The 26,388-nt window shown below is 44.5% G+C and overlaps 2 protein-coding genes, 1 long non-coding RNA gene and 1 pseudogene across 5 annotated transcripts; 2 read left to right on the top strand and 2 right to left on the bottom strand.

The window, feature by feature from the left end:
* Positions 1–1,680: 1,680 nt before the first annotated feature.
* Positions 1,681–6,579, bottom strand: LOC112886953 (pyridoxal kinase). 3 transcript variants are annotated; one of them, XM_025953000.1, is made up of 13 exons: positions 6,444–6,579; positions 6,060–6,219; positions 5,275–5,368; positions 5,092–5,196; positions 4,835–4,918; positions 4,633–4,706; positions 4,100–4,164; positions 3,919–3,982; positions 3,684–3,749; positions 3,139–3,195; positions 2,602–2,646; positions 2,448–2,501; positions 1,681–2,192 (listed from the first exon to the last, which is right to left on the bottom strand). In XM_025953000.1, the coding sequence occupies exons 2-13, from the start codon at positions 6,138–6,140 to the stop codon at positions 2,049–2,051; spliced, it is 933 nt and encodes a 310-aa protein (XP_025808785.1). In that variant the 5' UTR covers positions 6,141–6,219; positions 6,444–6,579; the 3' UTR covers positions 1,681–2,048. The 3 variants fall into 3 exon arrangements, with proteins under 3 accessions (XP_025808785.1, XP_025808784.1, XP_025808783.1); XM_025952999.1 differs by having other exon boundaries at positions 6,326–6,577; XM_025952998.1 differs by having other exon boundaries at positions 6,350–6,577.
* A 1,844-nt stretch (positions 6,580–8,423) lies between these two features.
* On the top strand, positions 8,424–14,725 carry LOC112883915 (E3 ubiquitin protein ligase DRIP2-like). The gene is made up of 7 exons (XM_025949182.1): positions 8,424–8,960; positions 11,050–11,149; positions 12,022–12,352; positions 12,496–12,911; positions 13,009–13,059; positions 13,640–13,712; positions 14,029–14,725. Exons 1-7 carry the CDS (start codon positions 8,639–8,641, stop codon positions 14,194–14,196), a joined length of 1,461 nt encoding a protein of 486 aa, XP_025804967.1. The 5' UTR covers positions 8,424–8,638; the 3' UTR covers positions 14,197–14,725.
* Positions 14,726–17,956: 3,231 nt separating this feature from the next.
* On the top strand, positions 17,957–21,980 carry LOC112885621 (annotated as a pseudogene).
* A 395-nt stretch (positions 21,981–22,375) lies between these two features.
* LOC112883947 lies at positions 22,376–23,302 on the bottom strand. The gene is made up of 4 exons (XR_003227000.1): positions 23,141–23,302; positions 22,969–23,047; positions 22,662–22,790; positions 22,376–22,450 (listed from the first exon to the last, which is right to left on the bottom strand). It is a non-coding gene; the product is annotated as an uncharacterized LOC112883947 (long non-coding RNA).
* Between the last annotated feature and the right edge of the window lie 3,086 nt (positions 23,303–26,388).

The raw sequence follows: 26,388 nt of genomic DNA, 5'->3' as shown, positions 1-26,388 counted from the left end.
TGCGCGGCCACGTTAAGCAGGCGAGATTACCAAACTGACCTCTTTCCCGGCGTCGTTTTCTTCTGCATTTTCCTTGTCTGATTGTGTCATTTTCTCTTGAGATTTCGAGGCTCCACTGATCTGTTTTCGAGCTGAAAGTTTCTCGGTCGCCAGTTTTCTAGGGTTAGTCAATCAGGCAGGCAATCAGTGTGCTGTGGAGATAAGTCGATGGCTGGTTTGAAAGTTCAGGGTTGAAACTGCGAGGACAAAAGGACATGGTGTGGCGTGTTGTGGTGGCAGCGCGCCAGAACGTGTGACGCAGTGATCTTTCGTTCTCTCTCTCCCTCTTGGCCATGCCTCCTGGAAAAGAGGTCAACCTGGAAAAGGAAGCGGCATGGAAAGGAGCAAAGGAATACTGCAACGGCTTGCCATACCTTTGTGCCAACGCCATCGTCGCTACTGAACTTGGGACAACAAAGGATTCAGACATGCTTGCACCTTCTGTTATGTGGAGGAACACTGACGTAGCCCTTCGCTTCTTGGAGTAGAGAACTGTCAAAGCATCCTCATGGAAATGTTCAGCTTTGAGATTGCTTGATCTTTCAAAAAAAGGAGAAGTTTTTTTTTTTTGAAATTAAAAAAGGAAAAGTTTTGAGTTTGCTTGAGGTCGTCCTTCTTCCCTGAGGCATCGTCGTCGCTGGTCATGGAGGCGGCGAGCTGGAGCGTGTGGGCAGCTCAGCAGCTGGCCGGTGGTGGTTGACACGTACCGGCAGTCCGGCGCTCGGCACCGTGCACCAGCACGGGGGTGCGACAGCAACGGCGACGTGGGGCCCACGCGTGCCTGGATCCCATCTCATCCCATGCGGCTGCGGGTGCGTGACTGTGCGTGCAGAATAAATTAAGGTTCGTTGGACGGCCGGGGCAGGTCGAGGGGAGAGCAGAGCAGGCGCGCCGTGAATTCAAAACGGGTACGGCCACGGCCACACGGCTACTGGTAAAGATTCTCCCGTCAGTACTGAGTTTTTTTTCGTAGGATTTTGTTTTCTGTTCATCGAATTAAAAGTCACTGCAGTACTATTTGGTAAATTGAAAACTTGAGTTTGAAATTTATGTATGTTTTAATAAAAAACCTCCCGGAACACAGTACTGGTCATGAGTACTGCAGACTCGTGGCCTAGCATTGTAGAGCGGTAGTCTTCGTGAGCCACAAGGGCATAACGCTCGTTGACCACCTGCTGTGTGTGCCAGAGAGAACCGAAGCAACTTGGCTTCTTCAGTACCATTTTCCAGTTATTCTATGTCCTTGGGTTCGTGTGAATAAAGGCTGTCTCCACGGTGGTGAGATCCCAGGGAATTATATTCCAACTGAAAAAAGAAGAAAAAATAAAGGAAAAAAAGAGCTCCAATCGTGTCGACCGCAGAGTGCACATGATCTATTCCATATATTCTATATAGCAACGAGATAGACGTGCCATTTTTGCATTTTGCAGCAGCTCTGCTGCTTTCTGCAAACCTGCTAGTCTGGATAAAATCACGGTATCTACGAAGACCTGATTAGTCTATGTAATCTCTGGAAATCATCAACTTCCTTTCCTTTTTTTTAAGAAAAAACCCGACTCAAAGCACTGTTGTTGTCATGTGTTGCAACAACAGAAGCTGGTCCGAGCATAACAGAACTAAACATCCAGTTCATCAATGAAATTCCAGAAAAATGCCTCAACTCATTGCCAAAACAACAGCAGCAGGAACAACAAGGCTGTTATTCATTGTATGCAACGGATGCATCTGCCATTTGTACAATCTGAGTCTCAAGGCCACAGCATCTTGACAAACTGTAACTAAAGCAGCCTGCCCCGTTATTCTTTTTTCTCCCCATGAAACCTGATTATTTCTGGTTTTGGGGCTATAATATAACAGAAACTATATTCCAAAACTGAAGCCAACGATTCATGAAAGTCGGGGCAGGCTTGTCCTGGCATACTTGTGAAAGAGCGGAGACCAAATTGATTTAGCAACACTTCTTCAGGCACCTGTCATTATTGTCTGTGATTCTCATGAGCGCTATGGATTCAGTTGCCATACTTCACAGCCTTGCATGTAACAGCTGGGTTTCGGATCTCGTCTTGGCTTTGAATCAACCGGATCTCTAAGCTGCTGGTTGATGGGTCAAAGCCAGACCTTTTATAGTCTTCCACAGTTCTTTTTAGGAGTGCCTGCACAAGGTGTAATGTGTTAGAACTCTGAATAGCTATGTATATAAATGGTGTTAGTGCCACAAAGTAACACAGTCCTACCTATGAATTGAGATCAACTGTTTAGTTCTAACTACATGCGAGGAAAATCCATGAAAGATATAAACCAGATATCAGGATAGCTAATACAACATGCTGCCCAAATTCAGGATACAGAAGGCATAACAAACCATGCTAAATGTTAGATCATAGTATAAAGCAGCAAGACTGAGATACCTGCAAACTGGATACTGCCAGCTCAGCCGCTGTCTCAAGGTTATCAGGATATTTCTGTGTTTATCAAAAGCAGAGCAATCATGCATTAGATAGAAACCATGATAAGATAAAAAAGAGCCCATATGAACATCAGTGAACTTTCCCCGGGACTTACATTACTCCATCCAAGTAGAAGAGCAGTCGTTAAATCTCCAGTTCCCTGCAAAGCATTATGGAGCCAGGTGAAAATTTATATACAAGTAATGAATACTAGTGACGCTATAAACACCAAGCTTGCAGTGCAGAACATGTTGAAAGCTCAATCCACTTCTCTCCTACAATCAGTAGAAACTTCACAAGCTCACAACTCTTTTCGCACTTGAAACATTTCATCTCAAATGTTAGTGCACATGATCATATGATTGTCTCCGTAGTTTCTACCTTACTCAATGACACCCGCTTCAACTGCAAAAAATACCTTAGTATCTTATATTTGAAGCTTGTCACCCACTTTGTGTGCTAATATATTTTGTACTTTCCTTTCGTGACATGCGTCCAACTTCCACATGCTCACTGACTTACTCAGTTTAAATGGACTAATATAGGGAACTCCTACATGAACCAGTCTACAATGAGTCAGCACTCATATTCCTTGCTCCACACTCCAACCTAGAAGTAGACAATTTTAAAAAATAGAAATACATCAATATACCGTGAAATATGCTGGTATCTTTGGTATCTCAATCTTAAATTGTTCTGGCGGTTGTTCCTGAAAAAAAAATGATAGAGTAAATCTCCTGTATGCAAATGATAATACCATACCAGTATATTCCAAACCAAATTACACCCATCTACACTGCACCCATCTGCACAAGTAATCACCACAAGCTAAACCTAGCTTACATGTCAACCTGTTATTGTAATCACTCCAAGCTGAAAACTGGCTTACATGTCAATCTGACAACTATTCAATACACTGCACCTGGCCTAGTTGACCACTAGTCCACATGAATATATCACAGCTGTGAAACATCCTACTACATGGACTGGTCAGTACCCTACATACTTTTGACAAATAACATTGTTGAACAAATAAATTTTCCACTTGTAACTCAGGTACTCCCTCTGTTCCTAAATGTCTGACACCGTTGACTCGTCATGTCCAAAAGTCAGGTGACAAACATTTAGGAAGGGAGGAAGTACATTGATAGAAGCATGTAGATAGATACTAGTTGCATAATTCTGTTGAGAGTTTACCTCTGTTTTTTTGTGACTTCCGATAAGGAGCAGCTTGCCTTCAATAAATGCACTAGTTATAACCACCTGGAAGATGATAGAAACCAATCACAACCATACACAAGTAGCTTCATTACCAGCCCCTTGAAAGGGTGAAAAATGGAATAAAAGAGGTGAACCATAGAGGTCATGAGTATCCTATGTAGCCCATCAAAAACAATTCACAGTTCATTTATCTATTAGTTAAGAGGCACACCTTCCGTGGTCCAGCATTGTGGAGGGTATTGCAAGCTGTCAAGCCATCTTGTTCGGAGGTGATCCTGTAAATATACATTGCATTAAGAAAAAAGTATGCACACAATCTAACAATAGCAATATAGCATAAATATGGCATGCAGTCATTATATTTTCTCTTTTCAGAAGAAAAGCATGGCTACCTCAATCCAGTAAGTAGTTCAACTTCAAATTGGTTAGGTGTAAGCATCGAAGCAACTGGAACAACCTACAGATGGTTTCATGATAAAATGAATAGATTAGGATAGTAAAATATATGGGGCCCTGCAAAGCATTATGAGCATGCCGTAAGAATAAGAACTCAGAAATAGCATATTTGAAATGAAAGGTCCTGACCTATTGCATAACTTTCACTCCATATACCTCAGTAACAAAGGGAAAATAAACTAACAAGACTAAGTTCTGGTCTGAATAAAAGGTTTAGCACATAATTGGCTCTAATCAATTCTACACGACATAACAGTATACATATAGTGTTCTATAATATCAACTAATAGTTTAATCTACGGGAAGGGTCAAAATGGAAAGTATAGAACCCATGAGCACCGCATTTTGGCATATAGTGAAAGCATGTTTGTGACACTAGTATTTGCGATAAATAACACCCCTGACATGCTAAAAAGCTCAAGGACAAGCAATTCCATGATTGTGGCATAAGCATATACGATCAAATTACCTTCTGTTGATAAACAGATATTAGCTCCTGAGGAACATATAGTTTTCCTTCATCACCTAGAACTGGGTCGCAGACTGCAGCATGTTTGCAATTAGCAAACAAGAATTAACCGTTTCTAGTCAGTCTCAAGCTATGGCAAGAACTTGTCCCTATTAAATTTTGTAACGCAAGCATACAGATAATGAAAGGTCAAAAAGGTTACCATATACAAGATCAGGATTGACTGATCGTAATTTGTCAACAACTTGTAGCACAGTATCTAAAAAGGAAACTGAGCCTATATAACCTGAGAACCATAAACAGCATGTCACTCTATGCGTAACGAACCATATTTTTTGGCAGTAAAAGATACTGATATTTGCAAGTACTATCAGCAAAGACCAAGCAAGTAATCAACTAGTTCTTTCCTAGGCATGAAGAATGAGTAAGTCTAATTATAAGAAGTCATGACAGTTTCACCTGTTAATAAATGGGTATAATGGAGTAACTGGTTTTCCTCCAGTCCTTCAATAAGGTCCCAGAGCTGTTTGCCATTGAGAACCTGACCTCTAAATGTTGGGTATCCTGAGAGAACACATAATGAGAATTATTTTAGGTGTCCCAACCAAATTGCACATGAGATGATGTACGATCTACCCGTACCTGTATGATTAGAAAACTGTACAGAGTTTATTGGATCCACATCAAAGCCAAGGAGTTGCAGGGGAAAGACAGCTGATTTGTTGCCAACATACCCCTGAATTAGTGCAATGACAGCTTGAGCCGACATGTGAGCATAAATATCAAATTGGAAAGTGAAAACACTAAAAGTTTCCTACTTTGAAACAAAATCCATGCAGCTTATTTTGTCTAAACAAACCCCCAACGAAAGAATCCGACCAGAAGTTGAGCGTGGAACCAAACTCGCAACCGCCCATCGTACAAAAGAAAAGGCAGTAATAACCACCGGCCCCTCACACAACCATCGTGCCACCGCTTAGCAGGCAACAGTCACACCAATGGCGTGAGAGCATGCGGCAGGTTAGCCAGCATCATGTATATATGTGGCATCAGCTCATCAAGGGAACACTTGCAAGGACCCAACCTAGACCTATCCATGCAAAACTCATCCAGTGAAGTGGTGCACGCCGTACTCCAGACTCCACAGAGCAGTGTTCTTAGCCTAGCCTACATGTAGCACTCACAAAAAAAAAAATTGCTTGGCAGCCGAATTCATCCACCATTCATGCCGGCCATAGCCTAATCGTATCCATCCACCGTCCATGCCGGCCATAGGTGCGCAAAGCCACAACAATATGCCAATACACATAGACACGGAGTCAAAGACATAGGGTGAAGAAGTCCAAATACCACCAGTGGCTGAGGTGAGCAAGCAGGAACGCAACCAGCATATGGATGGGGGAGGCATGGCAGAGCAGGTGCCGCACCTGGACGGTGTGGGACTGGATGCTGAGAACGCGGCCGGTGTCGGTTGGCAGCGCGACGGACAGGATCGGCGGCCGCGCCATCTTCGGGAGCACCGCCGCCGCCGCCCTCCTCCTCCGCCCCCTCCGCCTCTGCAGCAGCGACGCCCACCAGAACGCCTCCCTGCAGCCACAGCGCAGCAGCACGCACCGAGCACGGATCAATCACCCCCGGTCAAACTCAGCCGCCCACGAGGAGTCAGAGACGAGGAGCAACCGAATCCGCTAACCTCCCCTTCTAATCCTCCACTGACCTTTTAGTTTGACTAGTGAGGCGATTGCTTGCTCGTTTTTTGCTCTTTGAGATATTGTTTATTGCAGCTGCGGAGCAGCGGGTCTGCCACGCACCTGGGGAAGGAAAGCGAGTAGGGGTAGCGGGGCGCGAGGCCCACCGCCCCCACGAGGAGCGCGCGGGAAGGAGGAGGAGCGGCGGCTGCGGTCGGCGGCAGCGGCGGGCGGATCGCGGCGACGGCGGCGGTCGTGCGACGGCGCAGGGGCGGAGGTGGAGGGATGCGGGGTCGCGGGGGATGACGATGGGGTGGGATCGTACGGCCGGACAGCTTGGCGGGATCTGTCCCGTCCGTTACGAAAGCGACGGTGCAGATCCCGTCGGTGGGCCTCGTGCTCCTCGTGTGTGGTGGTGGTGTGGATGGACGGGACGACGGCGGGGCTTGACGATGTGGGCTGGTCTGGTCCTATGTTTACAGTTTAGGCCCAACAGGGTAGGGGCCGGCTCGTCGGCCCAAGTTCAGCTATACATGGTCTTCCTTACGCCAGCCACCCATGGGCCGAATGTCGCCGAAGGAGGCTACAGGCCCACATGGACTGCTGCTGTTCGGCGTCCTCGGCCCAGTAACACACTGCTCACGTGACCAAGGTCTCTGTAAGCAAACGCGGTCGTCGCTGACCATGACAACAGAGGGGTCAGTGTGACTGTACATGCAGCGGCTGCGCACTGTACCTGCATTTCCTCTCGGTCTTCTTGAGGTCACCATGGACAACCGTGGTTGCCTGGTCTCTCTCTCTTTTTTTTGAGGGCATTACCTGGTCTCTCTCTGATGAGACAAAGGAAAACTCAAAACAGCACCGAAACCAAAAAAAAAAGGGAAGAAAGGACACCAAAACGTAACCCGAAAAACTTGTGATTTCTTACGCGGAACCAAGAAAAAAAAACTGAAAACCAAGGGGTTTAGAAATGCGACGTGGTTGTTACATGAGAGCACATGAATGGCGAGTTTACTTTCTTCTTCGCCCCGTCCAGGCTACTTCTGCACCTTGTCTGGGCGTTTTGTTTCCGTACGCGGTGTAGAAATGCGACATGGTTATATGAAAGAAGCAGGCAAATATCGCGTAGGTTAAGCTTCTCTTGCAGCGGGCATTTGTTCATACACACACATTTGAAGCCCATGGTTTTCGGCTCCCTGTCTTTGCGTGGTACTTACAAATCAGTTTCTATAAGAAAAAGAAATATATTTTGGCTACATATATTTTGGAATTCTTAGTACATTAAACTTGGAATCTCGCTTATCTAAGAAATCTTGTGCAAAGTTTGCTTATAACTTGCTGTAGCTATGTTGTGTGCTATATGTAATCCACCAACATTAAGCTAGTGACGCTACTAATATCGTCCATTCCTTTGTTTGTCATTCATAGATGATGAGTTTTGCAAATCCAACTGAAATAGTAAATAAAAGCAATCGTCACAAGTAATTCTTGCAATCAGCATTCCATATATGTTATTATTTTTACCCCGCGGTTTTGCTTCCTCGTATACCGCGTCCGTTTGTCCTTATTCATGTAAGTCCGTTACCGAGACCAACAATAGCTGCTAAAAAAACTGCTGCGAGAGTTAGCATAGCGCGTTATTAGACGTTTCGCCTAATATATTATTTTCTAAAGTCTCTTTACCTGCATATATCTTTTCGATACTCACATACTAGAGTTTTACAAATCTTAGGATCCTTATTGCAATCTTACTTATTACAATCTTAACTCCAAATCTTTAAAAATTTAACATGAGCACATAAAAATATGAAAACAAAAAAAGTTCCTATGAGAAAAAAGGGGAAAAGAACCACAGCCACACTCAACAACAACAGAATGGCAAGGAAACAAAAGTTCATGCAAGATACGAATGTACGTCCAACGAAACCATCACGTACAAGGAAAAGATGGTGACAACAATACGTAAATCCAAACGAGTTGGTTCTATTCTTCACACAAAAAGCAACGCAAAAAAGCCAAAAAAAAAAGAAAAGAAGGAAAAAAAGAGCGAAATAAAACCACCTGTGTTCCTTCATTGCCTTTCGTCCTTCGGCTTCTCGTCCCTCGATAAGCACGTAAATAAATTTCATTTTTTTTTCTTCAATCCTCCTCTGCTTCAACTCCCTTCTCCGCCTCCACCTCGGCGTCGTCCTCCTCCTCCTCTTCGATCTCTCCTCCCCATTTCCACGCGGAGGGGAGGCCTCGGCGCAATAAAGGCGGCGCCTTTGCTCTGCCCCTCCCCGGCATGCGGAGCTAGCCTCGCGGCTGGGGCCCACGCCATGCAGACCACCGGGCCCGCATCGCCGGAGCAGCCGCCGGCCTTGGAGCCGGCCGAGGCGAAGGTGGAGGAGGGGGCGCAGGCGAAGGAGGAAGAGGGGGAGGAGGAGGTGGTGAAGGCGGATGGCGAGGGCGAGGAGGGGGAGCAGGAGGAGGAGAAGGGAGGGAGGGGAGGCGGGCGGTCGCGGCGCCGGCGCGGCGGCGCCGGGGGGGACGGCGCCGTGGTGATGGTGAAGCGGGAGCTGCTCGCGCGCTGCATGACTTGCCCGCTGTGCCGCCGCCTTCTCCGCGACGCCACCACCATCTCCGAGTGCCTCCACACATGTGAGTTCTCCCTGCTCCGCCGCTCCCCGCCGATCCCGGCGGGCTCGAACGCTCGCATCTCTACGACGACTCCGCTCGTTTCTATGGGAGCTTCCGCGACGGCGATTCGATTCAACGCACGCCTCGTTCTTGGGGCTGTTCCGGATTCGGCCACCCGGGCCCGGGGACGTGGGTTGGTGCCGTGGGCGTTGATTCGTTTCCAGCGATCCAGCAGCGCTGTGCGGCCTTCTGGGCGTTCATGCGCGATTGCGATTCTCGACGTGCGCGCGTTCCGGCCCGTGCTGCGGTTTCGCCTCTATTCCACGTAAATCTAGTTTGAGTTGACCATGTTTGGTTGCTTCCTTGCTTTCTATTCTTACCTTATCAGGCTGAGCTGCAATTTGGTTTATTGAGTCCTGATGCAATGTTGCATCAATGCTGGACTTCAGCATCCGGATTTTACGTAGACTTTGAATGCTGGGTTGTTGATTGGCCATCTTTTCCCCAATCCGTGAAATGCTTTGGGTCCTGTCGAGAACTTGAGATAGTGTTCAGGTGGTACTTTTCACAACGTTATGCAAGCTTCCGGTGCTGTAATTTGAGTTGCTAGTCAGTTCGAGTTCATCAATCACATTAGTCCCCCTCTTGGTAATTTGTATTCAATGCAAGTTCGACCCATGTTGGCCTGTAATTAGTGGAACTGTACATAAGATTTTTGTGGCCACATTGTGGATTCATAGACTGTAAATTGCTGCAAACTATCTGGTTACTCTGCATGCATGAGTCAATTGGTGTAACTGTTGATTCTGTGTGTGCTTTTGAAATATTAAGAGCATCTCCAAGAGGGCCTAATATTTATACTACCAAAAACTCCAGTTTAGGACTTTCCCAAAAGATTTTGGGCTTAAAAAACAATCTTTTCTTCAACAGTGGCCTTATTTTTTTTTGTCCCAAAAGCCTTAAAACCTGCCATGCCATCCAAGTGGGACCTCCTTTCCCATGAAGTGTGCAACTCTTTTCAAAGTATGGCTGATGCAAGATCATAAAAATCTGAATTCTGCTGGACCAACAATCCTTTTCTTTTGCCACGCTACAGATTCTAGGAGCTAGTACTACAGCATTACTTAGTAAAAATCCTCTCCATTTGAAGTCAGTGAGACATCACGTAGTGCAAATCAAAACATGTATGAGCTGTTCAATTTGGAGGCTTGGAGCGAGCAGTAGGCTTTGGAAGGGAGGTCAGCACGGCCTGGACGGAGGGGACAATGCCGCAAACTTGATGGAGAGGAGGGCACGATGGAGCCATGGAGAGGACACAGCGACCTGGACGGAGAGCAGGGGCAGGATGTCCGTGATCTTCGCAGAGAGCAGTGGCGACGCCTGATGCGCGTCGGTCGCGAACTCGCGGCAATGCAGACGGGAAACCTGCGGGCTGGCTTTAGCAGATGGGAAACATGCAGCGGCGGCTCAGCAAGCGAACAACGGCGCCTCGAGAATTGAGCGGCGGCATCCTCGACGGAAGGAAGATTGGGCGAGAAGCTGCTGAGAAACACCCGCGCAGGAAGATTTTGGTGGGGATCTCCACAAACGTCGGGATTGGGCGCGCCAAGAGCAATTCAAAATCTGGGACGCGATGCGGGAAGTTTTGGGCGTGCGAGAATTTTGGGAGGCTTTTTGGGCTACTGTTGGAGCAACAAATTTCTTCTAGATATCTAAAAGTTTGTTTTGGGAACTGATTTTGGACACTCTTGGAGATGCTCTAAGGAAGTTATGATTTGATTCCAACATTGGTGAACTTAAGCTTTGCTTTGTGTTTTGACCCTCTGGGTCTAGTTCTAAATGGATCTGGGCATTTCATGTTATATCATCCATACTAGTGCTGTAGTGCAAATGCCAATCTCTTTTGTTCATTTGCATCCATCATTTTACTTCTCATGATATGGATATATTGCAGCGTCAAACATTCTTTGTGTTTTCCATGGAAAGGAATTTCTTTGTATACAACAAATTCCTTTTTTTAAGTGAAATTAAGCATTGCATTGTGCCTTATACAATTTCTCTGTATTTTGAAATCCTCACCTCTATTTCCTTGTGTTCTTGTATTATGCAGTTTGTAGAAAGTGTATCTATAAGAAGCTCAATGATGAGGATCTAGATCATTGCCCAGTATGCAAAATTGATCTAGGATGCACTCCTGCCGAGAAGCTTAGGTATTCTTCTTGTGACCTTTCTCTTTTGAAATTATTATGAATTTGTGAGAAACTATAAATTTAGTTGTACTATAAATGGTTTGGTTCGCTAAATGTTCTTGTACTTTTTGTACCTCCAAAATACACGTTTATCAGCCTTACTTTGACTTTTCCTGGATTTCATACTGTTAGCATGTATTTCTTTTGGATAACAAGATGCCGCAACACATGATAGATAGTTGCTCTGAACTATGGATAGGAGCAACCAAAATCAGATTACAAAACTACACATTCAACAGTTTGAAGCATTCATGTCACTTTCTGGATAAGCTTGAACATGCTTTGTTGCTCCTGTATATAATTTAGAGCTACCTTTAGGAATTGTTGCACTCCAGAGAACAGTAGCTATCCTCTGTTGTCTTGAATCTTATGAGACTCATGCCAAAGATTGCATAGTTTACAATGAAGCTCGAATAAGAATCCCTGTGAGTCCCCTCCAAGATATGCATTCTGTGGTTGGCACCCAGTGCTCATTCTTATCCATCATTATTTTTCTAACAGTTATATGACATAATTTTGAGCTTTAATAATACCAAAACATAGCTATTATTGCACTGCTGTGTTTTCAGGGCTTCTTCCCAACTATTTGGTCATAATATAGTATATGTTTCTATTGGTGAGACTTCACTGTATTATTAGATTCAAAGAAACGCTTGTTTTTTGAAACACGGTTGAATGTTTCTATTGGCTATTTGGCCAAGAGAACATCTATTTCCTGATCATGTTGCTTTTCTGAGTTAGGGGGAAATTTTCAGTGGATGCAAATTTCTATTTTAGCTTGTATCCTTTTACGTTTTAACCCTTTTTCTAACTTTTTGATACGATGATTTCAGAGCTGATCACAATATACAAGATGTGAGGTCAAAAGTTTTTCCATTCAAAAGAAAGAAGATTAATGCTGAAGAAGCCGAATCTCCCATTACGCTACCTATTAAAAGGAAAGAGAGGTCTATCTCTTCGTTGGTGGTAAATACACCTAGAATAACACCAGCGGGTTCGACAGGGCGGCGAACAAGAGCGGTTACCAGGAAGGCTGCTGCATTACGTGGCCTTGGTCCTATCATTGCGGATCCTTTGAAAAAGGATAGTGATAACTCTAATAAGAAAACTGAAAATTCAAGCTTGCTAGATAGTTTGAGCAAAATGCCTCAAACAAGAAGACAGGTAAATAAAATACTCGATCATTCTAATTGAATCATACCCTATTTTTTGTGTATCTTTGGAGTATGTTGCATGAAGTTCATCAAAATGAATCAACGGAAGAATGAAGACAATAGAAAGCATTGATTTGACACTAACTTTTGCAGGTATTGTCAAATGGGGATACATCAAGTCATCCCTCTGGTAAAGATAAAGCTGGTGATAGTAAGGACTTGGATAAGGCAGAGCTCTGGAAACCTTTGAATTGTCTTGTAGAGGCTGCAAGCAAAACAAAGCCCCGGACAAGTGCACAGAGTCCAGCTTTTAAGGGAGATAAGCCCAGTGAATCTCCCATTAGTGAACATTCTAGCAGAACAAAGGCTAGGGAGCCTCCCCAGAAGTCCAAAGTTGAAGATGACAAGAAGGATGATCCTGAGCCAATAGTGCTGCTTAGAAAGAAAGGGCCTGGTCGGAAGAGGAAACATCCCCTACCTTCAGCAAATGCTGCTTCCAGTGCTGCAGCTATACAGAATGGGAAGAAATTCATCCCAATATGGTTTTCATTAATTGCCTCGTTTGACCAGTAAGTCACATCATAGTATCAGTTATCATAACTTTAGTCAAAGTGATATATTAGATGTTTTTGATCCCTGATCTTCTGTTTTTCTTATTGTTTCCAGGAAAGGCGATCCTCCCTTGCCTCAGATACCTGCCCACTATTTGAGAATAAAGTGAGCTCATATTACTCTGTTCTGCTACTGATGCACTGATAGTTCTGATCTTATATCAATAGCTCTCTAAACATACATCCAAAATTTAAGTTCCTAGCATTGAATCATTATGATATATATTCATAATAGATAAGCATCAAGCAGGGAAAAGGAAAATATAACTTATATATTTCATTGATCATAGGAGATGGTGTCATGCACAAGTGTGGTGCTTGTGACTACATTCCTTGCTCTCCATTTAGCTATCCAGTTTCATGTTTTTGGTCCCTGGAACCAAATAGGATGATTAATCTGTTAGTCATGGGCATTTCCTGTGTGGGTATCTTTTAATTGCCATAAGCTTCGCAGCTGCTATCACTTTAGTCATGCGTTATATGCAAATACACTAATTAGCCCAGCTCAATGTTATCTTAGTAAGTCTACAAAGATCATAGTTTGATCTTGACCATAACATGATCTCCTACTTCTAGTTAGTTCATCACAGTTGTTGTAGCAGAGCCGTTGATTCAATGACAGCTATTTTTTTTATTTAAATGAACTATATTATGTCAGCTGTGGCTAATGCGTTGCCGAATGATAGGGATGGAAGCATACCTGCATCATCCATCCAAAAGTACATTATGCAGAAGCTCAGTCTTCTAAGCGAATCTGAGGTAAGACTCCTACCCATTATTTTGTTTAGTAACTATTTTTCTGTGCTTAATTTTCCCTGCTGCAGTGTTGAAATATTTAAGCAGTCCATAGATTTTGTAGTGAAAATGCTGCTTACATTATTGCCGGAACCAGTACATATTGGCATGTTCCAGAATATATTACATCTCATCTTAGAAACCAAGGTGTGATTACACACGCTGTATGGGGGTTGATATGGTCTGTCTGTTCTATTGCAATTAGAAGGCTACGTGCATTTCAGTTTCGATTTTTTAATGTTGCAACTTATCTGAACGGTCCCAATCCTGACGTTTACAGGTTGAAATAAGCTGCTGTGGCCAGTCAGTGAATCCTGCACAACCTGTGCGCAACTTGGTGGAGCGATGGCTGAGGGTTGGCCCCGTGCGACCTCTGCAAACGGTGATAGGCTCCTCCGGGGGAGATTATGTGATGGTGATAAGCTATGGGCGGCCAAAGTCTGCATAATCTTAAATTATACAATGGTCAACCTGGGGATCTCCTAGTTCGGACAGGGTCGCGCTGCCCCCTGGGAAGGTCACCAAAGATGAAGGGTTTGAGCGTCAATATATATACTCATCAATGTAGCTAGTTGCTCAGCACTCTGCAGAACCAGCCCTCGCTGTTGTATTCATCCTCTCACTGATGCTGCTAGATGGTGTTCTGTTCTTTAAGAATTTGTTTGTTCTTTCGTTGTCATTATACAGATGTGATGGAACATGAAAGTCGTTGTAATATGGAGTTTGGTCGGCTGTGAGAATTGACGTTTAGGACTTTAGGTTGGATAAACAGAGGTCAGATCGTTAACCTGCATCTGGAAGTTGGGAGCGATGAATTGCTACAAGGGACTGCAACTTCTCCAGTTTTCAACTCTTTTTTTTCCCTTTTTGAAAAATATGTAATGTAGTTTCTTTAGTTTTCCTGAACTGAATTGCTGTAACACCCTGCTATGATTTATTCGGATCGAGGAAGTGGATATCGAACTGCTCTTGTGTCTGCTCGAGTTGTGCCTAACCGTACCTTCTACAATGATATTTTTTTGGCCTTAAAGGTTACTCATCTGATGCTGTAACTTGTAGCATCCTGTGCCTGCCCAATTTTTTTTAAACAAAGGCAGGAGCTTTGCCGCTCAATTAAGATGAAATAAACGTGCCGCGTGTCATCGTTGCCGAGCCACGCCCCTGACGAAGCAGCTCTGACTTCACACCAATCTGCCTAGGAGATCTTAAAGCCACGACAAAATCTAAATGCGACGCTTTCAGGAAGGGAGCGACACCAATAACGACGCCATGGCACGTTCAAAATGGACTGAGTTTTTACTCTTGGATCACCCTTGGATGGCAACGTTTGGGGGAAACACGAGGCCCCAAACAGGGAAAGCGGCGCCCATCAGCTTCGCCGTCGCCGTATGTCGGGCCAAGAAGCTGGACCTCTCGCGATCCCATCCCCTTCAATGCCACTGTCCCGCCGCTGCCCCACGGAAACCTCTTCGAAGGGGCAACGACGCGCCGGCTACACACGGCAGCCGCACAGCTGTGCCGGCCTCCACCCCCTCCGATCAGGCAGTACATGCGGCCGGACCTGACTTTCCCGTTCGCATGACACCGCCGCGCGTCTAGGCCATTGCCAACCACCACCGCCGCACTGGCACCTGCCGTCGTCGTTGTTGGCCAACTGCCAGCAGCCACGAGGCGCGCGCCCCACCTCCATGGGCATCGCCCCCTTCCAAGAGGGCGCCGACCCTGGCCCCAGCCCCGGCGCCAGGCCACCGCCTTCGCCACTGCCACCAGCTGCCGGCGGACGGGCCCCAGCCGGATCCGCATGGGCAGCAGCAGCTGCGGAAGGGTCGGATCCGAAGGGAAGGGAGCAGGAGCCGCCATCCGCGCCCCCACCGGATCTACTTCCGCCGCCAAGCTGCAGCGCCAGCCCGCAGCGTCGTCCTGACCGCTGCGTGCCGCGCCCCCAACGGCAACCTCCCCGCGCCCCTGCGCACTACTTCCGCCACGTCCGGCCGCCGAGCCGCACAACGGCGCTTGCAACCACCTAGGCGAGAGCCTCGCCGCCGGCCGTCCTACGGAGCCGCGCAGGCTTCTGGGCAGCTTCCTCCGGCGGCGGCGAGGGTAGGGGAGGGGCGGATGACAGCGGTGGCGGCTAGGGTTTCCCTACCGCCCGAGTCGCCCGTGCGGGTGAGCGACGCGGGGGTCTCCTGTTTCGATTCTTTGCCTGCCCAAATATACTTGTAACATCCTGTTCATTGATGCCCAATATCAGTTTTTCTCACAAAAAAAGCTGTATGTAGCCGATGTTGAGAATTGATGGCGTTGAGGTACCACTGACTGAAATGGTGATACCACTGCAGACATTCAACACGAACAACCCAGTGACCTGGAGGGCATCTTTGTCCAGTTTAGTTTGATTGACCGAAATGAGTCGCATTCAAATTCGACAGAAGTTAGAGCATCAGTGCTACTGCCAGCAGCTTCAAACAAGTTCATACTACGGACGACGAACTCACAGTTCATCCCAAAAGAAGAAACCAAACGGCCAAGCGTATATAGCTCGAAATAAGTTGAATCCACGTAAAATTACCCATCTATTATTTTTGCTAAATAAATTCAAAAGCACAGCTCTATTTCAGAATCCTTATCACCGGATTTTCGGTTGGTTTCTGAATTGCGAGGGTTGTTGCTTGAACTAGTTGAAATGGAAACCTGCATTCCATTGATCCATTCCGTCCATATGTATTGCCGTGGACGACGGGCGGCGGCGGACTCGACAGTCGACAACATGGCCTAGCTCGTTGTTGTCAGTATGTACTAGAAACACCAGGCCAGTTACAACTTACAACAGCATGGATTCAGAAGTTCTGCTAGTTCCTGAGTGAAAGATAAAAGCAACAGTAGTACCAAAGGTCTGTTTTTTCAAAAAGTACCAAAGGTCTAGAGAGTCAGGTCCATGCATGGATGTAAGCAAAACTCGTGGCTGTGTGCTCCGAGCTAAACTTCTGAAGTTCATGGAAAGAAGCACAAACTATTCATAACAGCAGCATAATGAATTGCTGCAGCCGAGATTAGGAAACATGGAACAGTTATTAAGCTTGATACCAAGTTATGCTGGAATGGAGTAAGAAATTAACCAGTTACAGTTACCTACAGTAGCCCAGAAAGGCATATATATTTTCCATATCTTCAATTCTCCTACCAACACTACAGTCTACCAACACTCCAGTCCTACCAACATGGCCATGGCGGGAACTTTTCGCATATAGGATTACTCTGTTGGTAATTTCATGCTTTGTCATGCAACTTAATGAGCTCTTTAGTGCTCCGTGTATCGCATGTCAAGATCTGATTTTTGTGACCACGTAGCCGTCGGTACGTAACTTGACTTAGAAGTCTCACTAGTTGACTAAGAAGTCTCCGATAGTTGACTGGCAGTCGTTACTCCTGCCCACACTCCACGGCACACGAAAAGACTGCCAGCCAATCTTCCATTGGCAACGTTCCTATTCAGCTGAGCAAATTATTACCTGCAGCTTCAGTAGTACAGGTCCGTAACGCGCTGAAAGCTACGGAAGAGGCGGTCACAACCTTACTGCTACTGCTACCTGGCCTCCACGTTACAGTAAGTACGAAGACCACTGAGAAAATCCTAAAAGTTGTCATAAAAATCGAGAACACACTGTCATCAATTTGGTCTGGTTGGGTAGACTCTAATCATGGTTAATGTAATAGCTATTAGACCTAAATACTAACTCATCAACGTAGACGTATGATGTGCCCCACCGTATAGACCACATATACATACGTACAGAAAGTGATAAGTATATGGATTTCCATGTCAAACGCACGGTTCAAGTTAAAGTTTTAATCTAAACGTACCCAAACACATGTGATGTAAATGGAAAATTTTTAAATGGGAGTAAAAGAGTATGAAGAGTAATTAGTAACTCATTTGTATTATAACCGGATAAATATAAGATTTCAGCTATGTGGATTTTTCAATTTTTATTTATCTTAGACAATGATCGATGCCCATGCTGTCACTCATCATCATTACCACACTGCAAGCAGGAAGCAGGAAGACAGACATTCATTTCGGGACCCATGTATCAATGTGCAACATGCCGTCGTGTATGCGCGACGACCGACGACGACTTGGAAATTACAACAAGACTTGTCGACCTCAAGATCCATCTTGATGGCAACACAATCTATAACCGCACGTCTTTGGAGCTCTGGGCACAGCCTCCTTCTCGCATCCTTTTGTTACCAGACAGTAGTGCATGGCTTCCATTGGCCTGGCATTGCTGCTCTGGCTTGCACAGCTCCACCCACTCGTCGGTTCTAGCGCCCATGCGGATGGCAATCTCACTCACCGCTCTACTCCTTCCCTATTCCATCCAGATCAGGCTGACGCTCTGCTAAAACTCAAGCAGTCTTTCATGTTAGACTGCAACTCCATCCCCACTCTTCCGTCTTGGCAATCTGGCACGGACTGTTGTCTCTGGGAGGGCGTCGGCTGCAGCAACACCACGGGCCATGTCATCGCGCTCAACCTCAGTGGCTTTGGCTTGAAAAGCAATGGCATCGACCCGGTGCTATTTAATCTCACCTCTCTCAGGCTGCTTGACCTGAGCATCAATAACTTTGGTGGCCTGAGATCCCGTCAGTTGGTTTCGAGAGGCTCGATTTGCTTACCCATCTCAACCTCTCAGATTCAGGCATTAGCAAACTCACGAACCTTGTCTCCTTAGATCTTTCCACTCGTTTTACTTATACTGATGACGACCCAGGCGACTATCCCTGGAGCGGCTCACCTAATAACCTTTGGGAACCCAATTTCCAGACCCTAGTTGCAAATCTTAGCAATTTGAGAGAGCTTTACCTTGATTTTTTTGTGAGCATATCACCTTCTACGGCAGAAGATTGCTTCAAAGCTCTAGCTAATTCTGTGCCACATCTGCAGGTTCTTAGCTTGGAGTACCGGCAGCCTCCAAGGTCATATTGGTCGCTCTCTCTCGAGGCTGCACTCTCTGGCCGTGATCAACCTCAGCTACAATGATGAGATCACCCCTGGTCCATTTCCTGGGTTCCTCATGAAATTTCTTAATCTCAAAGTACTCCAACTGTCTGGTATTAATCTTGAAGGGCAGTTCCCCCGAGGAATGTTTCAATCAAAAAATCTAACGGTGCTGGAACTGTCCGACAATCCAAATCTCTCAGGGCACATGCCAAACTTTTCTAATGCCACTTCTTTAGAGACACTGAGTATAGCGTTGACCAACTTTTCCTCTGTGAAACCAAGTTATTTTAGCAATTTCACAGCATTGACGGAATTCGTTCTTGATGGAAAAATTATTTCTAGGGATTTCCTCTCTTCATTTGGTATGCTTGAGTCCTTGCGCAAATTGGTCCTGATACAACTGGATTTACCAAGAGAGTCGGAGTCAATATCTTCTTGGTTTGAAGGCATCAAAAACCTATGATTGCGACTTATCCATGACAATACCTTCCTCCATTAGAAATTTCAAAAACTTGACAAGTTTAATAATTTCTGCTAACAACCTCACAATGCAAACATTATCAGCACTTGCCAATATTAGGAACTTGAAACTTTTGACCATTGATAACTGTGGTTGCATTGTGGGGCAACTGCCACCCGCAATTGGGAACATGACTAGCTTGGAGGGATTGCAAATCTTGTACTGTCAGCTTTCTGGGCCAATACCACAAGAAGTTGGCGCATTAAAGGAATTGACATCACTGGTACTGGTAAACACCGGTCTTTCTGGCAGAATTCCAAGTTCAATGGCTAATTTGACTCAGCTGACTGAGCTTGGCTTAACGGAAATAGTCTCAGCGGTAAGTTTAGCTCTCTCATAAAGTTAGACTAGCATAATTTCTATGGAAACTCCTATCAGAAAGTTTTGTGGACCTATGTGATAATTCAGAAAAAGTTTTAACACCCGAGCATTTTACCTTTTCTTTTATAGTAAGCTATAGAAAAAAGTGATGTAGGATCGTGCCCTCAGCTGTTTTTGACATGCATAGTTTTCATAGTGTCAAGGGTGTAAATGAAAGCATGCTCGACAAACACCAATGAAAACTAATATAAATATATATCTTGTTTTATCCTTCCTAATTTGAACTAGTACTATCTAGTGTCTGTACTAGTGGACTCAAAACTTCTTAAACTGTTATTTCTTTTACTGGAGAACTTGTGGCTGTTGGATTACTAACCGAACGGTTATGTGAAAAAACCATGAGGCAAGTGTGTAAGACTCATTGTATCATCACCCACTCTCAACTTTATATAAAGCATAAACTCCCTGGTGCTTAGATTTCTCTTCTTTGTGCAGGAGAAATCCCAACATCTCTTTTCACGCTTGCAGCGCTGGAATACTTGGGTCTATCACAGAACCAACTTTCTGGTCCTATACATGAATTCGAAGGGGTATCTTCACGCTTGAAGAGCATAGTCTTACAAGGGAATGAATTGACAGGGCAGATTCCCCGGTCATTGCTGGTACTCCCAAATTTGATGCATCTCAACACTGCAGGGAACAACTTGATGGGCTCAGTGGATCTTGCATCATCACTATGGAGGTTAGAGAACCTCACTAGTTTATATCTTTCACACAATAAGCTGACTGTAACGGAAGAGGAAGGTAGTAACTCTTCATCTACCTGTCCCTCTCGGTTTGTGGGACTAGGGCTTGCTAATTGCAATATGACAAAAATACCAAACTTATTGATGCGTCTTAACCACATGGCTGATTTGGACCTTTCAAGTAATAAATTAAGCGGGGATATACCAAACTGCATATGGAACTATGATCTTAGGAGTTTAAATCTTTCACATAACATGTTCACCGGTACGGAACTCAATTCATCACACGTTATCCCATTCATTAGTGTCTTGAATGTTTTCGACCTTAGCTCCAACAGGCTTCAGGGACAGATTCCTATGCCAAGCTCATCAGCTTCCATCTTGGATTATTCAAACAATATGTTCTCTTCTCTTCTTCCAAACTTCACATTATACCTTAGCTCTACTCTGTATCTTAAGTTGTCCAACAACAACATAAGTGGTCATTTACCGCATCCAATTTGCGATTCACGGATGGAAATCCTTGACCTGTCATTTAACAATTTTAGCGGTCCGGTACCACCATGCCTGATGGAAAATGGGGTTTTGAGTATATTAAATTTGAGAGAGAATTAATTCAAAGGGATCTTACCTACAAATATTTCAAGTGGATGTTCTGTTGAGACAATAGATTTGCATGGCAGTAAGATTGAAGGTCAAATTCCAAGGGCACTACATAATTGCAGTAACCTGGAGGATCTTGATCTCGGACGAAATAAAATTACAGATACCTTTCCATCTTGGCTAGGAAGGCTTTTGAATCTTCGTGTCCTTGTATTGAGATCCAACCAATTCCATGGCTCAATAGATTATCTCGAAGATGAGAAATCTGAAGAACAGTTCTCGAGCTTGCAAATCATTGATCTAGCCTCAAACAATCTCTCTGGCAATCTGCATCCACGATGGTTTGGGAATTTAAAATCAATGAAGAAGTATAACAATACAGGACAAATCATAGACCATCGATACTTAACATTAAGTACTGTTGGATTTTACCAAGACTCAGTCACAATATCATACAAAGGGTCCGTCGTGACATTTGACAGGATCTTAACTACCTTAACAGCAATAGACATATCAGATAATGCACTGGACGGTAGCATTCCTGCATCGCTTGGAAATCTTGTTTCACTACATGTGCTAAACATGTCTCACAATGCCTTCAGTGGAGAAATTCCACCCCAGCTTGGCACCATGACTGCTTTGGAGTCCCTGGACCTGTCTTCAAACATGCTGTCAGGTGAGATTCCACAAGAGCTAACGGATCTCACCTTCCTCAGCATCCTGAACCTTAGCAACAACCAATTGGATGGGAGGATACCGCAATCACGTCAATTCGAGACGTTCCAGAATAGCTCATTTGATGGCAATGTGGGGCTCTGTGGACCCCCTCTATCCAAACAATGTGGCTCTCCGGATACTCAAAGTGAAACAAATCTGAAAGCTCCTCTGATAATGTCGATGTTGTTTTGTTTCTCTTCGTTGGTGTGGGCTTTGGAGTGGGATTTGCAGCAGCTATTCTTGTGAAACTTGATTGGATCAGCAAGTGGTTCCATATTTTAAGGAATCATGAACTTGACCAGAAGGCGCCCAGTTGTTAGCAGTGTGATTTACCAGGAGGAGCAACATGTCAGGCACAACTTGGTTCTTTATATTCTACGACTGCTGCTCGATTGTACACTATAGTCATGTTATCCTTAGCACATAAAGATGAGTGTTGTTTGTGTACGTAATCTTCCAGAACCTTGTTATTGTTTGGCACTTTGGCTTACTATTACTTGCTGGTCATATATGTGATCAGTGATCAGAATTATTCATTACAGTGGCATCCTCGATATGACAAGTAAAGATTTTGTTTCAGGAAAATGGTATTCACGGTGCAACTAGCTAGGAAAATGGCACATTCAAGTGGATTGCAAAAGGTTCCCTCGGAACCTACAGGCTACTGGTACCAAGATTCTAAGATAGATGCAAAATCTTATTGACACACAGTAACTTATCACTAGAGCTTCCACTGCCAATCAATGGATATCTCAAGAGAGATCACTGCAATTGGATGCAAACAGACCTGCTGTACACCACATGCATAAACATGAACACAATTTAGACAGTGAACTTCTGCATGAGACATGAACAGTCTAAATTTTAGACATGTACACTACTTGCATGAGACCTTGATTTATAATGCTAACCAGCCATCAGATATGCAAGTGGGTAAGAGATTGTAACCCTCACAGCATCAAGCAATGAAAGAGCAGAGCCAAAGTCAGAGCCATACGTACATGGTCAGGAATGTTTGGGTCCGTTCCAACCTCTAGGAAAAACTTCACAATGTCGGTTAAGCCATCATCAACTGCAAACCTTAAAGCAGATGGCCCAGATGAACTTTTAAAGTTCACATCAGCACCAGCCTACACAATCGAAAATAATTAGATAGATTTTGAAAGGATTACAAATGTAATCATGATGACAAGTTCAAAGTTAGTAATAAGGCTATTTAGTCTCCTCTCTACAGCTTTCTTTGAAAAATCAGGACATATTCAAGCAGATAGACATAAGAGAATACACGAAGTCAACAAGTCAGCAAACCTGAACCAGTAGCTTCACGCATTTCAATGATTCCATGGAGCACACCATCATAAGTGGTGAACAAACATGATGGACAACTCTGTTCGGTTGCAAAGGAAAATGGTGTCAGAAAATGAATTCACCTATTCTTTCTTTTTCTACCCTATAGGCGCCAACAAAACTACCAACTCACGTCAGCACCATGCTCCGGCAGGATCTTCATATCCTGATCCTGTTCCTTGGCGGCCGCCAAGTGCAGTGGCGTTCCACGGTGATTGAAAGGGTCGACAGCAACAGCCTCACAGCCTCGCAATGCCCTGGAGGCAGAAAGGCACAGCACAAACTCCAAATCAAAAACACCCAGAAGGCAGAAGTGTTTGCACGCAACAAACGTCCTCCAGACGAAGTCTTCCATGGAACTCCTGAGATTGGGGTAACGCACCGTGCTCCACCGCATTGTGAAACGGTGTGGAGCCCCTGGAGGTGGGCGCCGCCAGGTCACCGCCACGGCTCAGAAGGTACTGCAGAACAGGGACGTTCCCATCGACAGCGGCCAGGAGCATCGGCATCTCACCTACGTGGGAAGCATGCATCAGCCACCAATATGCAGTATTGAAAACCACAGCGCACCCACCTTCAGTGGAGGTGGAGTTGACATCGAGCCCCAATTCCTCCGCCAGGAACTTGCAGACCTCGAGGCGCCCCATGGCAGCCGCAGCGTGAAGCACGTTTCACCCCTCGTCATCCTTCACACCCCGCTAGTCCACCTTTTTTCGCCATCTCTAACCAGCAGCGAATCGCACAAAACAAAAATTATATAAAATCAAATTGCAAAATCACGGGGTTAATGGTACAAATTGTAGAAGATCTTTGGGAAATCAACTCAGGAGATTTTTTCACTTCCGTTGTCTTTTCTTATCCCTTTACTTTTTTACATTTTAACCCTCCATATATAACTATATTACATATACACACACCAACACTCCCCCTCAAGATGGGATGTAGATATCTATCATGCCCATCTTACCACATAAAGACACACACCTTTTAACACTCAACCCTTTTGTTAGACAGTCAGCGATTTGTTCCTCAGAAGTTATAAACCCTAGACTTAAAGTCCCATCATCAATCCTTTCTCTGATAAAGAAGCGGTCAATCTCCACATGCTTGGTTCGATCATGTTGAACTGGGTTGTTGGCAATGTTAATAGCTGATTTGTTATCGCACCAAAGCTTCATAGAACTGGCCTCATGAAGTTTTAACTCAGTTAGAAGATTATTAATCCACAATAATTCACTCAAACTCTGTGACATAGCTCTATACTCAGCTTCTGCAGTAGAGCGCGATACCACAGGCTGTTTCTTACTTCTCCAAATCACCAAGTTGCCACCAACAAATACACAATAGCCCGAAGTTGATCTTCTATCATCAGGACAACTCGCCCAATCTGCATCACAATAACCCTCCACATTCAGATGTCCATTTTTCTTGAACAGCAAACCTTTGCCTGGATTCTTCTTTAAGTATCTCAAGATTCTATATACTGCATCCATGTGATCACTTCTTGGGTCATGCATGTATCTGCTTACTACACTCACATCATATGTTATATCTGGTCTTGTATGGCATAGATAAATGAGGCGCCCCACAAGTCTTTGATATCTCTCCTTATCTACAGGATGTCCAGATTCAGCACCCAATTTGTGGTTTTGCTCTATTGGTGTAGTGGTTGAACGACACCCAAGCATACCCATCTCATCTAGTAGATCCAGAACATACTTTCGTTGTGAGAGCACAATCCCTCTAGGAGATCTCACTACTTCAATCCCCAGAAAATATCGAAGTTGTCCCGGATCTTTAATTTCAAATTCCCTTCTCAAATTCTCCTTCAATCGTACCACCTCTAAAGTATCATCTCCAGTGATAATAATATCATCAACATAGACCGCTAGAATAGTTACGCGATTTTTGGAACATAGATAGAATAGAGTATGATCTCCATTACACTGCTTATATCCCATATCAAGCATTGCACATTTAAACCTATCAAACCATGCTCTTGGCGATTGTTTTAGTCCATACAAAGATTTCCTCAATCTTAGTACCTTACCTTCTGTTTCAGCAGTAGTGAATCCAGGTGGAATCTCCATATAAACATCCTCTTTAAGATCACCATGAAGGAATGCATTTTTAACATCTAATTGATATAATGGCCAATCAAAGTTAGCAGCACATGAAATCAAGGTCCTCACGGTACTCATCTTTGCAACTGGTGCAAACGTCTCATCATAGTCAATCCCATATGTCTGGCTATACCCTTTTGCTACCGGTCTTGCCTTATATATCTCCACTTTTCCTTCAGGGTTTTGTTTCACAGTATATACCCATTTACAACCAACCACCTTCTTCCCAGGAGGAGAAGGTACGAGCTCCCATGTGTCATTCTTCTCAAGTGCTGCCAACTCTTCAAGCATTGCCTCTTTCCATCTTGGATCTTGCTTTGCTTCTTTCCAGTTTTTTGGAATTTGTACAGATTGCAGGGTCGTCACAAATGCCCGGAACTCAGATGGTAAGGACTCATATGACACATAATTACTTTCCTCATTACTATGGTCATCTTCACAATTATCTTCAAAGCCATATCTCACTGGAGGTTTACCTGCAGTGCTCCTTGTTTCTCTTCTAAGAGCAATAGGCAAATAATTCAAGTGATCCATTATCTCTCCCCCTGACTCAGATAGCTGGTCATTCTCATTTTCACTCGAACGAGCTTGGTCACTTTCAACTTCATCAACAATAGTGGTGGGCTGTATGGGATTTTCTCTCCTTCTTCTCGTATATACTCGTAGATTCCTTTCTGTAGGAAATGGTTGTACTCTCCTTTTCTGTATAGTGTCATTCACTTTAACTGAATCCGGGATTAAACCAACCATAACACTCTTCTCATTTGCTTTAGTCTCAACATTAGACTCCATTTGCTCACCTTCTTCTGATCCATTTGAAGGACCTAAATCAATGAACAGAGAACCTAAATCAGTCTTCTCACCATAGAAAGGAACTGATTCTCTAAAGGTTACATCCATACTCACAAATATACGGCGCTCAGACGGGCTCCAACACTTATATCCTTTTTGTCCAGATGAATACCCCACAAAAATACACTTGATAGCTTGAGAATCTAGCTTTCCAACCCCTGGTCTATGATCTCTAACAAAGTACGTGCATCCAAAGACTTTGGGTGGAACTAAGAACTCATTTTTTCCAAATAACATCGCACAAGGAGATTTCATACCAAGTACCCTTGATGGCATACGGTTTATCAAGTGAATGGCAGTCAAAACTGCCTCATTCCAAAGGAACTTAGGCACATTCATTGTATGCATAAGTGAACGAGTTACCTCCACAAGATGCCTATTCTTTCTTTCAGCAACTCCATTTTGT

This window comes from Panicum hallii, chromosome 3, assembly GCF_002211085.1.
Source record: "Panicum hallii strain FIL2 chromosome 3, PHallii_v3.1, whole genome shotgun sequence".
Lineage (NCBI taxonomy): Eukaryota > Viridiplantae > Streptophyta > Magnoliopsida > Poales > Poaceae > Panicum > Panicum hallii.
This window is presented reverse-complemented; position numbering and strand designations above follow the sequence as displayed.

Bases quoted from the DNA above. Each gene is read 5' to 3' on its own strand.
- LOC112886953 (XM_025953000.1), bottom strand. From the start codon at position 6,140: ATGGCGCGGCCGCCGATCCTGTCCGTCGCGCTGCCAACCGACACCGGC. The intron at 4,165-4,632 runs GTAATTTGATCG...AACCATCTGTAG, and splicing joins TATCTGTTTATCAACAGAAG to GTTGTTCCAGTTGCTTCGAT. The intron at 3,983-4,099 runs GTAGCCATGCTT...GTATATTTACAG, and splicing joins GAACTACTTACTGGATTGAG to GATCACCTCCGAACAAGATG.
- LOC112883915 (XM_025949182.1), top strand. From the start codon at position 8,639: ATGCAGACCACCGGGCCCGCATCGCCGGAGCAGCCGCCGGCCTTGGAG. The intron at 12,353-12,495 runs GTAAATAAAATA...TAACTTTTGCAG, and splicing joins TGCCTCAAACAAGAAGACAG to GTATTGTCAAATGGGGATAC. The intron at 13,713-14,028 runs GTAAGACTCCTA...TGACGTTTACAG, and splicing joins GTCTTCTAAGCGAATCTGAG to GTTGAAATAAGCTGCTGTGG.